This window comes from Leishmania major, chromosome 34, assembly GCF_000002725.2.
Source record: "Leishmania major strain Friedlin complete genome, chromosome 34".
Classification (NCBI taxonomy): domain Eukaryota; phylum Euglenozoa; class Kinetoplastea; order Trypanosomatida; family Trypanosomatidae; genus Leishmania; species Leishmania major.
The window spans coordinates 300,135-315,000 of NC_007286.2; the positions used below are offsets into that span (position 1 = coordinate 300,135).

The following is a 14,866-nucleotide window of genomic DNA, read 5'->3' on the forward strand; positions in this document are numbered from 1 at the left end:
AAAATTCGCAAAACCCACCCCACCGGGGAGAAGGCAAAAAGCAAAACGGATTTTACCCCCTAGCAAGGAAAAATTACGGCACCCGAAAGCCAGAACTCAGTGAATAGCATGGGGTCGCCATCAAATGCTCAAACTGACCCCCTCACAGAGGCAAAAAAGAAAGCCACCTACATTCACGCTATTTCAGGGTCCATTACCCGGCAAAAAAAAACACGCGCCCAGGTCCCGGAAACCAGGGTTTCCCCCGCGCACCTTTTCCCACCCACCCCCGCGAAAAACCGGCATGCCTCTTTTTTTTTGACAAAGCCACCGCGCCCAAACTTGAGAAAAAACGTGGGTGCCGCGTCGCCCTGCGCGTCCGCCCCTGTCGCGCCCCAAAACCCCCTTTTTTCCGTCGGCGCCCCCACGCGGGTCCTAGCGTTTTTTTTTTTGCTGGGCCGGGGCGCGACGGTTGGCGGCTGCGTCGTCGGGTTTGTTTGGCTTGGGGGGGGGGGTGCTTTCCCTTTTTCCTCCCCGCCTACGACAAACCTGCCACGGCAAAAGCTGCTCAGCGCAACGGCCCCCAAACCCCGCGCAAAGGCAAAAGACACAAAGGCCGCCCCGCGGAAACGCCACTGCAAAACAAAGAAAAGGGTATAAAAAAAAAGGCTGGCAAAGGGATGCTTCTTTCCTGGTGCTTAAAAAAAAAACGCCTTTCGGGCCAAGGCAACCCATGCCAACCCCAAAAAGTTTCTTTTTCTCGTTTCTTTTTTTTGCTGTGGAGCGCTCTTTTTCCGAATCAGAAAGTTTTGATTATCAGAAACTTTTCGTTGAAAATTGCCGGCATAGCCACGTGGGGAAGGCCAAGATGCAGCACGCGCACCGCGCATGCGCACACCGAAATTTTTTGTTTTTCTCGTGAGATATTTTTAAAGGCGGGGGCGGTGCTTTGAAAACCCGTAAACAAGCCACGGGCAATTATTTCTTTTTCGAAATTATATACTGGCGCTTTTCGTTATTTATTTCCCCCCTTCGCACTTAACCCTTTCAAAAGGGTAAAGTCCGGTTTGCATTTGGCCGAACAGGCCTCGACCCTCGATGGGGCTTTCGGCGGTGAAAATATGTACGTTTGGCAAAGGCAAGCATCTGGGATTTGCTTTGGGCACGTTTTTAGCAAAAACCGAGGGTGGCGGGGGGGGGGCAAAGCGTTTCGGAAGAGCAAAGGCCTGTTGTTAAAGAAAAGTTATGGATTTTTAGGTAGGATGTTCTGCTGTTGTGCCCTCGCGTGCCCGATAACATGTTTTGGCTTTCGGCAAGCGTGTCCCTTGGCCCTTTGGTGTGTTTTCTGCTTTTTTTTTGGGGGGGGGGTAAAATCCCCTTGGTATTTCCGGGCTTTCTGTCTCTGGTCTGTTTCGGGTGTGGTGGTGAGCAAACCGTCCCGCGCGTCTTTTCCCCCCGGGCAAGCCACAGCAAAGCTTTTTCAGGAGACGGGGGGAAGATGGGGCACGCGAAGCCTTGTTTCATCTGGGTGTTTGCAAAGGTGTTTTTTTTAGCGGCTGCCAATGTGTCTTTTCCGATTCCCCCGAGCTTCGTTTAGCATTTCTTTCAATGACCTGTCTTTGGAAAGCCTCAATCGCAGCACGCTTGTTTTTATCAAACAATAGTGGGTGGCGGGGTGTCTTGTTTTTGCCTTTGTCGTCCAAGGCTGGGGGTGCTCTTCCGCACCCTTGTTGCGCCCGGGGGGCGTGCCGGGGCTGCTCCCTTTGCTTGTCTTTCCGGTCTGGCGCGACTCATGGGGGCTGGGGGTACGCGTGTGGCGGGGTTGGCCCTGGGGGTCAGCCGAGGCAAAGGCCAAGCGGGGCGGGCGGCTATGCGGCTTTGGGTTTTGTGCGTGGCGACCATTCAAAACCGGCAGATGCCCCGTGGGTCGGTGTGTGCCGGTGGTCGGTTGAGGGTGGCTGGCGCCAAGGGTCTCTTTTCTTGGGTCTTCGTCCTCGTGGCCAAGCGCTTTGTTCAGTAAAAGGGCCCCCTGGCTCTGTCACGCGCGGCGCGTTTTTGGTGGGGTGGGTGCTGTTTTGCCGCTTTTTTGTTTGGTTTGGTGGCGTAGAGGACGGGGGGGGCGTGGCCGGGGGGGGGGTTCTGCGCCCTCGTCATCGCTTCGAGGGGAGGGGAAACAGACCGCCCGCGGTTTTGAAAGGGCCGGGCGCCCGCAACTTAACGGCCTCATAGCGATTTATCCCTGCTAGCGGCGGTGGGGTCGTGGGTGGGGTTTTGCTGGGGCGACCCGCTTGGGGGAATGCCTATGTGGCCCTCATATGTTGGTGGATTTTTAGCGTAGCTTAAACGTTTCCCATTCTGCCCTCGCCACCGGCTTGTGCGAGGGCCCTGCGCCACCATGATGGGTGCGCCAGGTGGCGGCTGGCGGGCTGCGTGCGGGGTGGTGGTGGTGGGGGGTGATCTTTGGGGCTGCCGCGGTGCCTGTCTGGCGTTCCTTCGCGCAACGGGTTGGTTCGCTTGCGGCGGGTCAGGTTGTTGTGTCGGGGGGCGTTGGCGAATGGGGTTTGCTGGTTGGGGGGCGCTGGTGTAGGTGTTTTTTTGGGTCGGCGTGCGACCCCTAGTGGTTATAGGCCCCTTCCCCCCCGATCCAGGGCGCTTTCATTCCCTTCTCTTTTTGCCTGCCGCCGGCTTTCCGTTTGGGGTGGGCGCGGTCGGCGTGGCGGGTGCCGGTTTCCCGTCCTGCGTTTTTCTTCGGGTTTCGGGGGGGGGGTATGCGGGGTGGGCCGGCCTCCAGCCGGGGCTGGCGGGTGTGGGTAGGGACGGTCGGGTTTGGCGCGTGGCAGGTAAATAACCGGCCCCCCCCCCCCGCGGGGGAGGGCGAGGCGCACCACGCAAAGGCATCAAAGCCACACGGGGGACTGAGCGTCGCATTTCTTAATTTTCAAGGTTTCTGTTTTTGCATTCGGTGGGCCAACAGCATCAAAATTCATTCTTGTTACACACCTCATTTAACGGCTGTGACACGGCCTTTCCGCTTCGCTGCTTGCGCCAGTATAAAGTAGCGTAGGACGGTCCAGGTGTATCCACTGGCTTGTAAGGCATCCGCCCAACCATGCCGCTCACGCTCATGAACCGGAATGTGGAAAGGCGATCGCACTTGGGACAGTGATCTGTTCGCGTGAGGAGCCTACGAGTGAAGCTATTCGAGACGAGGAACTCGTAGGCATAGCCGCATTTCAGACATGAAAATACCGCCATGATTCTTAGCTGTTTGGTTTCAGCGGCAGGAAGCTGAGTGTGATGACACGCACACGCAAAATCGCTGCGATGGCGGGCGGTTGAGAAGCAGCAGTGCGCGCAGGTGAGCTGCCAACCAAATTTCGACTTATTTTGGCTGTGCGATGATCAGTAGTTACGAGCGTGGGAAAGAGAAGGTTGAGGAGGTAAAAGTAGAAGACAGCACCGCGGTGCCAGCGTCGCAAGTACGGGGTGCAGTTCTGAGGGGGACTGCACACAGCTACATTGATGTGCAGCGAACGGCGAAACGCATGGGCAGTACAACAGAGCGAACGTGGTAATGTTTTTCTTTCGAGGCTCGTACGCGAGAGTCTACACCTCAGTGGTCCGAGAGAAAGAAACACTATCGAGCAAATGCACAGACAAACGATGAACTGAGCAATCGGTGCGCCCGGCGTCGTCCTCAGACACACCTCAAGACACACGTGCAAACAACAGAATAAAGGAACTATGATTGTCAAGACAGTCTGCGAAGAAAAGCACAAGTACACACGGCAGCAAACCACACCGAAGTAACTCCACGTCTCACGGCAAGACGATAGTGTGAGAAAAGCTCACAAATGCCCTGCAACACGAGCCAACTCTTACTTCAGGAGTGGATCACTATGGAATCAACGCGGGATAGCACAAGAAAACAATGTGGACAACGAGCGCGTTCACTATGAACAGATGACCGAAGAATCATAATACCATGAAAAAACTAAGCCCGTGGCAGAACACGCGCTCTGCGGTATGAGAACGCCAACACACTCACTCCACAAACCAAATAACCGATGAGGCGCTCTCACCCACCTCAAGGGACCAGTACCAACATGACAGAGGCGCAAACCAGCGCGTCCTGCTCAGCGAAAATGCGAACCAAAACAAGCAGAGAAAACTGATGACGGGCTCTTATAAAGCAGAAAACACCTCTCGACGCCGTTCTTACTAATCGTGATCGAAATCTACCTGCCCAATCTGGTCTCCAGGCACGTGGCATGCGTTGCTGGAATCAATCACGAACGCTGCCTTCAGTGCCTCAGGTCTATGGCGCATCAAACGAGTCCAGTCGCCATCGAAGATCTTTGTGAGCCTGTGTGTTACCTTCTGCTTTCCGGTGCCGACAGTGTCCGTCCAGAAACTGTTGTACTCTTTCAGTCTATCGATCTCTTTCTCCTTGGCATCCAGCAGTACACGAAGATTCTCATTTTCTTTGCTGGCGTCCAGCGCATTCGCCAACTCGCCCTGCAGGTCCGTCATGTCTTGGTTTCGCTGCTCCAAAGCCTCCACCGCGGTTCGCCCTGCAATGTCAGCGGCTTCCAGCAAACCCTGAACCTCCTCCAAGTTGCCTAGCAGTTCATCATATTCATCCTTCTTCTGCTCAAGCTCGTCTAAGGCTGCCTCCAGATCGTCACACAGCTGTTGACGCTCGTCTTCAGCGACTTCCAGATCGCCTGCTAACTTTTTGTATGCATCCTCAGCGTCCCACAGTTGCTTTTTCAAAGCAAAAACTTCGCCTTCTAGCTTACCATTCAGCTCGCGCACTTCATCCAACTCCCTTCTAAGATTCAACATGGTATCGGCGACTTCCGCTTCTCTCGCTGCTACATCATGGGCAACCTGATCTGCGAAGTCGCGCACATGCTGCAGCTCCTCCGCGGTGGCCACGTAGAGCGGCTCCTCTGCGATAACGCCGGGGGCCACGGGCACGGTGGCAGGGTCGACGGCCTGGCGCTGCACTGCGCCGACGTGCGGCGGTGCTGCCCCCTTTCCGCTGCACGGTGCGACAGCGTCGGCGGCGGCCAAGGTAGGGTCGCTTGCGCGCACCTGTTGGGCAGCGTGGCGCTTCCGGCGGTGCGCGGCGAGCTCCTCGTCCCTGGCCGCGAGCTCCTCCGCCAGCTTGTCGGCCTCCGCCTTGGCGTCCTCCAGTTCCACGGCGAGCCGCTGCACTTCGTCCGCCATGCGCTCCGCCTCGTCCATGGCTCGCTCCCCCGCGGCGTCTTTGGCCTTGTACTCTTCGATGGTGACGGCGTAGAGCGGCTCGTTGGCGATGGTAGCCGGGTCGATCGACTGGTAAGCGGGGTCTAGGAGCTTGTGCTGCTGCGATGCAGTGCCGCGCGGTGCAGCGCTCTGTCCACGGGGGGTTGCGCGGCCAGCGGGAGAGCGACTACTGCTGGGCCCGCTGCTTGGCTCCACGCCGTCGACATCCGCAAGTTCCGGCTCCGCGGCGCGCGCCTTCTTGGCGTCGTGGCGCTTCTGGCGGAACGCCTCGAGTTCCTCAGCGAGCTGATCTGCGAAGTCGCGCACATGCTGCAGCTCCTCCGCGGTGGCCACGTAGAGCGGCTCCTCTGCGATAACGCCGGGGGCCACGGGCACGGTGGCAGGGTCGACGGCCTGGCGCTGCACTGCGCCGACGTGCGGCGGTGCTGCCCCCTTTCCGCTGCACGGTGCGACAGCGTCGGCGGCGGCCAAGGTAGGGTCGCTTGCGCGCACCTGTTGGGCAGCGTGGCGCTTCCGGCGGTGCGCGGCGAGCTCCTCGTCCCTGGCCGCGAGCTCCTCCGCCAGCTTGTCGGCCTCCGCCTTGGCGTCCTCCAGTTCCACGGCGAGCCGCTGCACTTCGTCCGCCATGCGCTCCGCCTCGTCCATGGCTCGCTCCCCCGCGGCGTCTTTGGCCTTGTACTCTTCGATGGTGACGGCGTAGAGCGGCTCGTTGGCGATGGTAGCCGGGTCGATCGACTGGTAGGCGGGGTCGAGGAGCTTGTGCTGCTGCGATGCAGTGCCGCGCGGTGCAGCGCTCTGTCCACGGGGGGTTGCGCGGCCAGCGGGAGAGCGACTACTGCTGGGCCCGCTGCTTGGCTCCACGCCGTCGACATCCGCAAGTTCCGGCTCCGCGGCGCGCGCCTTCTTGGCGTCGTGGCGCTTCTGGCGGAACGCCTCGAGTTCCTCAGCGAGCTGATCTGCGAAGTCGCGCACATGCTGCAGCTCCTCCGCGGTGGCCACGTAGAGCGGCTCCTCTGCGATAACGCCGGGGGCCACGGGCACGGTGGCAGGGTCGACGGCCTGGCGCTGCACTGCGCCGACGTGCGGCGGTGCTGCCCCCTTTCCGCTGCACGGTGCGACAGCGTCGGCGGCGGCCAAGGTAGGGTCGCTTGCGCGCACCTGTTGGGCAGCGTGGCGCTTCCGGCGGTGCGCGGCGAGCTCCTCGTCCCTGGCCGCGAGCTCCTCCGCCAGCTTGTCGGCCTCCGCCTTGGCGTCCTCCAGTTCCACGGCGAGCCGCTGCACTTCGTCCGCCATGCGCTCCGCCTCGTCCATGGCTCGCTCCCCCGCGGCGTCTTTGGCCTTGTACTCTTCGATGGTGACGGCGTAGAGCGGCTCGTTGGCGATGGTAGCCGGGTCGATCGACTGGTAGGCGGGGTCGAGGAGCTTGTGCTGCTGCGATGCAGTGCCGCGCGGTGCAGCGCTCTGTCCACGGGGGGTTGCGCGGCCAGCGGGAGAGCGACTACTGCTGGGCCCGCTGCTTGGCTCCACGCCGTCGACATCCGCAAGTTCCGGCTCCGCGGCGCGCGCCTGCTGGGCGTCGTGGCGCTTCTGGCGGAAGGCCTCGAGCTCTTGGAGACTGACGGCGAGGCGCTGGTGTGCCTCGACTGCAGCTGCCTGTGCGTCACGTAGAGCGGAAGCCATGTGATGCTGAAAGAAGAAGAGGCGGTCTTCCAGTTCAGTGGCGTAGATGTGAGTACTAGTCGCGGCAGCATATTGGTCGAGAAGGTGAGATGCGGTGATAGCCAGTTTTTGCTTTTGGGCATATCGCGTTAGCTTGGCATCAACAGGAATTTGCTCAACTTCATCTTTTGTCAGCACGCATCCCTTCATATCGCTGGCCACATTGACGGTAGAGATGACGGCAGACAACGGAATGGTCACCAGGACTGACGTCCTGGTGAAGGAGGTGACCTGACCGGGAAGTGCAGCCGTGTCCTTTGAAGACAGCTCGTCCTTGAGCTTGGCGATCTTGGCGCGACAGGCCTTCATGCCAGCAATGGCGGCTGCGATGGCGTCGTTCTGCTCCTGGATGCGCTTGTCGTGCGCCAGGAGGTTGTACGCCTGCTGGTAGGCAAGAGCTGTGGTGACCCACGCGTGGAGGCTGGCCACCACCGTTGAGTCGCGCGCCGCCGCCTTGTAGTTCAGCTTGGGGTCCTGCTCCAGGGACTGCTGCAGACTTTCCGCGGAAGGGTAGAGCTTCGCCAGAACGTCTGTCTTGGCGATCTCATCGAGAGCGGCTGTCTTCCGGTACTCCAGTTGCACATCTGCCCACTCGTAGAACTCGACCGCCGTGGGATTGCACTTGGCCACGGCCCACACCGCCTTCAGCACTGCTACAGCAACCGGGGATGGGGCGGCCTGGGCCGTGACCTTGCGCAAATCGACCTCGTCAATGAGCTCTACTTTTTCGCGAGCCTTGTCAAAGTGACCTCGAACGTGTGAAACGCGATCCTCGTTGCTACGGCGGATGGATGCGAGCTTCTCTCGTGCGATAGCCAGCATATCATGATAGTTCTTCATGCGTCCATTTTCCGTGTCGACCTCTTTGAGGAGAATGGAGCGCAGCGTGTCAATGTCTCCGGTGTGAAGGCCCCACTGCTGCACGACGGCCGTGTAGTCCTTGATCTCACGCACCGTACCCAGGGTCCACTGCCACGTCTTCGCAGCGTGAAGGTAGTCGTAGGCGACCACCTGCCCAACTCTGAGCGGGTGAACGGAAGGATCGACGTAACTAGCGAGCATCGGTTACAATCGAAGAGGGCGAGTCACAAGAAAGTATGAGGGAGAAAGTCAAAGAAGTGGGCGTATATTTGCTGTGTGTGCTCTTTTTTCCCCGTTTTAGTACGTCGCTCGGCAGTCGACCGCCACCTGGGCCGACGGAAACTCGGGGAGGGGGAGCTGGGGTCGTGGTGATGAGGAAAGACTCTACAGCGATACCCACCCACTCACACACAAACGGTGGACAGCGCTCAAAATAAGAAAATGAGGTAGAGCGACGATCACTACTACCAATCAGTTGATGAGAAGGACCTGACGTAGTTCGGAGCGGGGAAAGGAGAAAGGAAAGGTGAGACTGAAAAGAGCAGCTGATCAGAAAAGGGGGTATCCAAACGACGAGTACGAAGCGCGTTCCCAAAAGTCGGGGGTCACAAAATAAAACTCTTACGCAGGGAGATAAAAAAATGAGATGGGGCTTGAATCATAGACTGCAGCCTATCTTGACGGAAGAAGCGTCTGGTAAATGGTGACGGCGTCTGACAGCTCTATGGAGAACAACAAAAAGACTTCTACAAGTTCCACCTTTTTCCTTTCAGTGAAGCTTCAGCGTCAAAAGAAAACACACCAAACATGTTCCACCTACATAAACCAAACCAAACCACGCTCCGCCTCTCCTCATGCAAAACAGCCTTCAAGATGCTCTCTGAGGGAATATATATTTCGGGGCAATTCTGCTTCTTCACAACGGTTCTCTCTTTTGTGTTGGCCTTTCAGTGGCGACACACCAAGATGAAGAGCAACAGCGAAAGAAGAGTCAATATCGACTATTTCCAGTAGCGGGATGGTGATAGCGGTAGCGTGGAGGGGGGGGGCGGAAGAATGGGTTGGAAAGAAGTCGAAATGATGTAAAGTGCCGTGTATGTATATGTGACCGGTGTTTCTGTGCCTGCGCGTGTAGCCTAGCAAGCTCTTGAGAAGAGAGGGGCACGCACGGTCTCGCAGTCTTACACGTAAATGTACAAACAGACAAGAGTGGCAAAGACAAAAGAGAAAGACACAACACTTGTGTCTCTTATAGGCGTGCTCCAGGGCGCAAAAGCAAATTCCACAGCACACCGAAGGCCCGCTGCTTTTTTTTTGTTTTGTGTGTCCGTTGTTGTCACGAATGATATTTTTGCGTATCGCCGTGTGAGACTGTCGAATCAAAGTTGCGGTTCTTCCGCGCGAAGCGTTTTTCGATGGTATCGACTTGTTGCCATGCGTTGGCTCCACATATGACGTGATGACAAGACGACGACTGACTCGCGGAGGGGGACTTGCTGCAGTTTAGTGATGGTGTGTGATCCCGCGGTCCATTGAGCTCGTCGGATCGCGCGTTGGACGATGTGGCAATCAAATACGGAGTTCAGAAAGAGATGGAGAGGGTAACGTGAGAGAGTAGACGTGAAAAAATAGACGTTGCATTCTCACACAGACGCCGAAAAAAAAAGCGACGTACAAAGCGCAGTATGCAGACGACAACTGTTCACATACACATGAGCAGTGTAGGCAACAACGCACAGAGGAGGTACCTATGCACCAAATCATGAAGGCAATCGCCTAAATAGTGCGCCGTTCAGAGACACGTGTGATATGACCGTGCTGTGTGCGTATGAACCAAATGCCGTAAAGTCCAAGCATTTTATGGACATGTTAGCTCTATAAGCATACAAGGCGCCCCTTTAACCTCAGCGGGCTTGTTTTCCGTTTCCTTTTGCTGAACAGTGACAACCACCAATCCCTGCATGGGGTCGCTTCCGGCGAAAAGCTTCTAAGCTTGCCCTCGGACGCGATAGCGCAACAAATCGCCCTGCAATATTATCAACATACCAACACAGACAATGACATACACACGAAGGGGAGGGGCGTAAATAGCGCCATCAACAGTGGAAAATGTGACTGCATATCTTTCTCAACCTCTTCTCCTCGCTATGCGCTCTGGGCGAAAAGTCCACCTCCCCCTAAAAAGAGCGCAGGCCACTATTCCCGAATATGCAAACAGAGACACACACAAAAACCACGACCACAACACCTTACTTCAACGCCCTAGAGAACACGCAAGGTAGGAGAGAGAAGGACAATGCAAGCGGAAGCTGGTTGAGGGAGTGAAAACAGAGGGGGAGGGAGAATGGTGCGAACGCACAACAGGCTCGCCAAATGCTCAGACAGCTGTTCCCCTGCCTCCAGCTCTCCCATAAGTTCGCCACTCAGAACTTCGCCACACATCACCCGCCTCCCGAGCAAGACAATCACCACTTAGTCGTGATCAAAGTTTACTTGTTTGATGTTGTCCCCGGGAACGTGGCATGCATTACCAGCATCGATTACAAACGCCGCGAATAGCGCCTCTGGACGCTCGCTAACAATCCTCTTCCAGTTTCCATCAAATATCTTAGTGTGACGTGTCACAATCTGCTTCTTGTCCCCGGGAGGATCTACCCAAAGCTCATTGTGATAGCGCAGTTCCTTTACTTCGTATTCCTTGTCGCGCAGTAGCGCCAGCAGTGCATCATTGATTCCCTTCAGCTTCTTCAACTCCATCAACACCACAAGCAGTTCCCCTTCCATGGCCGCACCATCCTCCTGCCGCCGACGATCCATCTCATAAGCTTGATCGCGCACCTTCTCCAGTTCCACCATCAGCTCTGCGTTTTCCCTCAACTTTTCCTTTACAGCCTCCTCAGCGGCACAAGCCACCACCACTGCATTATCAACAGCGGCCTGCTTGGCTTTGTACTCATTCAGCGTCACGGCGTACAACGGTTCTGCAGCGATGGTGTGTGGGTCGACGGCTTCCGCGGCGGGGTGCGACTGAGCCGCGGGAAGGCCGCGGCTCCTTGCGCGGGCGTCGCGTCTCGAGATGCCGTCGGCCAAAGCCAGTTCCGGTTCATCGGCACGAGCATCCTGCGCTGCGCGGCGCTTCTCGCGAAATGCGGCCAGCTCCCGCTCCTTGTCTGCAAGCTCGCCGGTCAGCCTGCGGTTGTCGGCCTTCTGCCTCTCGGCATCCTCCTGCGCCCTGTCCAGCTCGGCGGCCAGCCTGCGGTTGTCGGCCTTCTGCCTCTCGGCATCCTCCTGCGCCCTGTCCAGCTCGGCGGCCAGCCTCTCGGCCTCCTCCTGCGCCCTGTCCAGCTCGGCGGCCAGCCTCTCGGCCTCCTCCTGCGCCCTGTCCAGCTCGGCAGCCAGCCGCTCGTTGTCGGCGGCCAGCCTGCGGTTGTCGGCCTTCTGCCTCTCGGCATCCTCCTCCGCCTTCTCGAGGTCGGCGGCCAGCTTCTCAGCCTCCTCCTGCGCCCTGTCCAGCTCGGCGGCCAGCCTCTCGGCCTCCTCCTGCGCCCTGTCCAGCTCGGCAGCCAGCCGCTCGTTGTCGGCGGCCAGCCTGCGGTTGTCGGCCTTCTGCCTCTCGGCATCCTCCTCCGCCTTCTCGAGGTCTGCGGCCAGCTTCTCAGCCTCCTCCTGCGCCCTGTCCAGCTCGGCGGCCAGCCTCTCGGCCTCCTCCTGCGCCCTGTCCAGCTCGGCGGCCAGCCTCTCGGCCTCCTCCTGCGCCCTGTCCAGCTCGGCAGCCAGCCGCTCGTTGTCGGCGGCCAGCCTGCGGTTGTCGGCCTTCTGCCTCTCGGCATCCTCCTCCGCCTTCTCGAGGTCGGCGGCCAGCTTCTCAGCCTCCTCCTGCGCCTTCTCCAGCTCCGCGGCCAGCCTCTCAGCCTCCTCCTGCGCCCTGTTCAGCTCGGCGGCCAGCCGCTCGTTGTCGGCCTTCTGCCTCTCGGCCTCCTCCTCCGCCTTCTCGAGGTCGGCAGCCAGCTTCTCAGCCTCCTCCTGCGCCCTGTCCAGCTCGGCAGCCAGCCTCTCGGCCTCCTCCTGCGCCCTGTCCAGCTCGGCAGCAAGCCTCTCGGCCTCCTCCTGCGCCCTCTCCAGCTCGGCAGCCAGCCTCTCGGCCTCCTCCTGCGCCCTGTCCAGCTCGGCGGCCAGCCGCTCGTTGTCGGCCTTCTGCCTCTCGGCCTCCTCCTCCGCCTTCTCGAGGTCGGCAGCCAGCTTCTCAGCCTCCTCCTGCGCCCTGTCCAGCTCGGCGGCCAGCCTCTCGGCCTCCTCCTGCGCCTTCTCCAGCTCGGCGGCCAGCCTCTCAGCCTCCTCCCGCGCCCTCTCCAGCTCGGCGGCCAGCCTCTCAGCCTCCTCCCGCGCCTTCTCCAGCTCGGCGGCCAGCCTCTCAGCCTCCTCCTGCGCCTTCTCCAGCTCGGCGGCCAGCCTCTCAGCCTCCTCCCGCGCCCTCTCCAGCTCGGCGGCCAGCCGCTCGTTGTGGGCCTTCTGCCTCTCGGCCTCCTCCTGCGCCTTCTCGAGGTTGGCAGCCAGCTTCTCAGCCTCCTCCTGCGCCCTGTTCAGCTCGGCGGCCAGCCTCTCGGCCTCCTCCTGCGCCCTCTCCAGCTCGGCAGCCAGCCTCTCGGCCTCCTCCTGCGCCCTGTCCAACTCGGCAGCAAGCCTCTCGGCCTCCTCCTGCGCCCTCTCCAGCTCGGCAGCCAGCCTCTCGGCCTCCTCCTGCGCCCTGTTCAGCTCGGCGGCCAGCCTCTCAGCCTCCTCCTGCGCCTTCTCCAGCTCGGCAGCCAGCCTCTCGGCCTCCTCCTGCGCCTTCTCCAGCTCGGCAGCCAGCTTCTCGGCCTCCTCCTGCGCCCTGTTCAGCTCGGCGGCCAGCCGCTCGTTGTCGGCCTTCTGCCTCTCGGCCTCCTCCTCCGCCTTCTCGAGGTCGGCAGCCAGCTTCTCAGCCTCCTCCTGCGCCTTCTCCAGCTCGGCAGCCAGCTTCTCAGCCTCCTCCTGCGCCCTGTTCAGCTCGGCGGCCAGCTGCTCGTTGTCGGCCTTCTGCCTCTCGGCCTCCTCCTCCGCCTTCTCGAGGTCGGCAGCCAGCTTCTCAGCCTCCTCCTGCGCCCTCTCCAGCTCGGCAGCCAGCCTCTCGGCCTCCTCCTGCGCCCTGTTCAGCTCGGCGGCCAGCCGCTCGTTGTCGGCCTTCTGCCTCTCGGCATCCTCCTCCGCCTTCTCGAGGTCGGCGGCCAGCTTCTCAGCCTCCTCCTGCGCCCTGTTCAGCTCGGCGGCCAGCCGCTCGTTGTCGGCCTTCTGCCTCTCGGCATCCTCCTCCGCCTTCTCGAGGTCGGCGGCCAGCTTCTCGGCCTCCTCCTGCGCCCTGTCCAGCTCGGCGGCCAGCCGCTCGTTGTCGGCCTTCTGCCTCTCGGCCTCCTCCTCCGCCTTCTCGAGGTCGGCGGCCAGCTTCTCGGCCTCCTCCTGCGTCCTCTCCAGCTCGGCAGCCAGCCGCTCGTTGTCGGCGGCCAGCCTGCGGTTGTCGGCCTTCTGCCTCTCGGCATCCTCCTCGGCCTTCTCGAGGTCGGCAGCCAGCTTCTCAGCCTCCTCCTGCGCCCTCTCCAGCTCGGCCGCCAGCTTCTCAGCCTCCTCCTGCGCCCTCTCGAGGTCGGCAGCCAGCCTCTTGGCCTCCTCCTGCGCCCTGTTCAGCTCGGCGGCCAGCTGCTCGTTGTCGGCCTTCTGCCTCTCGGCATCCTCCTCCGCCTTCTCGAGGTCGGCGGCCAGCTTCTCGGCCTCCTCCTGCGTCCTCTCCAGCTCGGCAGCCAGCCGCTCGTTGTCGGCGGCCAGCCGCTCGTTGTCGGCCTTCTGCCTCTCGGCATCCTCCTCGGCCTTCTCGAGGTCGGCAGCCAGCTTCTCAGCCTCCTCCTGCGCCCTCTCCAGCTCGGCCGCCAGCTTCTCAGCCTCCTCCTGCGCCCTCTCGAGGTCGGCAGCCAGCCTCTTGGCCTCCTCCTGCGCCCTGTTCAGCTCGGCGGCCAGCTGCTCGTTGTCGGCCTTCTGCCTCTCGGCATCCTCCTCCGCCTTCTCGAGGTCGGCGGCCAGCCTCTCGGCCTCCTCCTGCGCCTTCTCCAGCTCGGCGGCCAGCCTCTCGGCCTCCTCCTCCGCCTTCTCCAGCTCGGCAGCCAGCCTCTCGGCCTCCTCCTGCGCCCTGTCCAGCTCGGCAGCCAGCCGCTCGTTGTCGGCGGCCAGCCTGCGGTTGTCGGCCTTCTGCCTCTCGGCCTCCTCCTCCGCCTTCTCGAGGTCGGCGGCCAGCTGCTCAGCCTCCTCCTGCGCCCTGTCCACCTCGGCGGCCAGCCTCTCGGCCTCCTCCTGCGCCCTCTCCAGCTCGGCAGCCAGCCTCTCGGCCTCCTCCTGCGCCCGCTCCAGCTCGGCAGCCAGCCGCTCGTTGTCGGCGGCCAGCCTGCGGTTGTCGGCCTTCTGCCTCTCGGCCTCCTCCTCCGCCTTCTCGAGGTCGGCGGCCAGCTTCTCAGCCTCCTCCTGCGCCCTGTCCAGCTCGGCGGCCAGCCGCTCCTTGTCGGCCTTCTGCCTCTCGGCCTCCTCCTGCGCCTTCTCCAGCTCGGCGGCCAGCCTCTCGGCCTCCTCCTGCGCCTTCTCCAGCTCGGCAGCCAGCCTCTCGGCCTCCTCCTGCGCCCTGTCCAGCTCGGCAGCCAGCCGCTCGTTGTCGGCCTTCTGCCTCTCGGCATCCTCCTCCGCCTTCTCGAGGTCGGCGGCCAGCCTCTCGGCCTCCTCCTGCGCCCTGTCCAGCTCGGCAGCCAGCCGCTCGTTGTCGGCGGCCAGCCTGCGGTTGTCGGCCTTCTGCCTCTCGGCATCCTCCTCCGCCTTCTCGAGGTCGGCGGCCAGCTTCTCAGCCTCCTCCTGCGCCCTGTCCAGCTCGGCGGCCAGCCTCTCGGCCTCCTCCTGCGCCCTCTCCAGCTCGGCGGCCAGCCTGCGGTTCTCGGCCTTCTGCCTCTCGGCCTCCTCCTCCGCCTTCTCGAGGTCGGCGGCCAGC

The 14,866-nt window shown here is 61.0% G+C and overlaps 2 protein-coding genes across 2 annotated transcripts in view; both read right to left on the bottom strand.

The window, feature by feature from the left end:
• Positions 1-4,200: 4,200 nt before the first annotated feature.
• Positions 4,201-8,034, bottom strand: LMJF_34_0680 (conserved hypothetical protein; the record flags this gene model as incomplete). Its single annotated transcript, XM_001686107.1, has 1 exon — positions 4,201-8,034. One exon carries the CDS (start codon positions 8,032-8,034, stop codon positions 4,201-4,203), a length of 3,834 nt encoding a protein of 1,277 aa, XP_001686159.1.
• Positions 8,035-10,305: 2,271 nt separating this feature from the next.
• The window catches only part of LMJF_34_0690 (conserved hypothetical protein), a gene marked incomplete at both ends in the record, with an annotated part of 9,504 nt that continues 4,943 nt past the window's right edge, over positions 10,306-14,866 (bottom strand). The window contains one exon of the mRNA XM_001686108.1: positions 10,306-14,866. This exon is cut by the window's right edge and continues 4,943 nt beyond it. Within this exon, the coding sequence (XP_001686160.1) occupies positions 10,306-14,866 (4,561 nt within the window).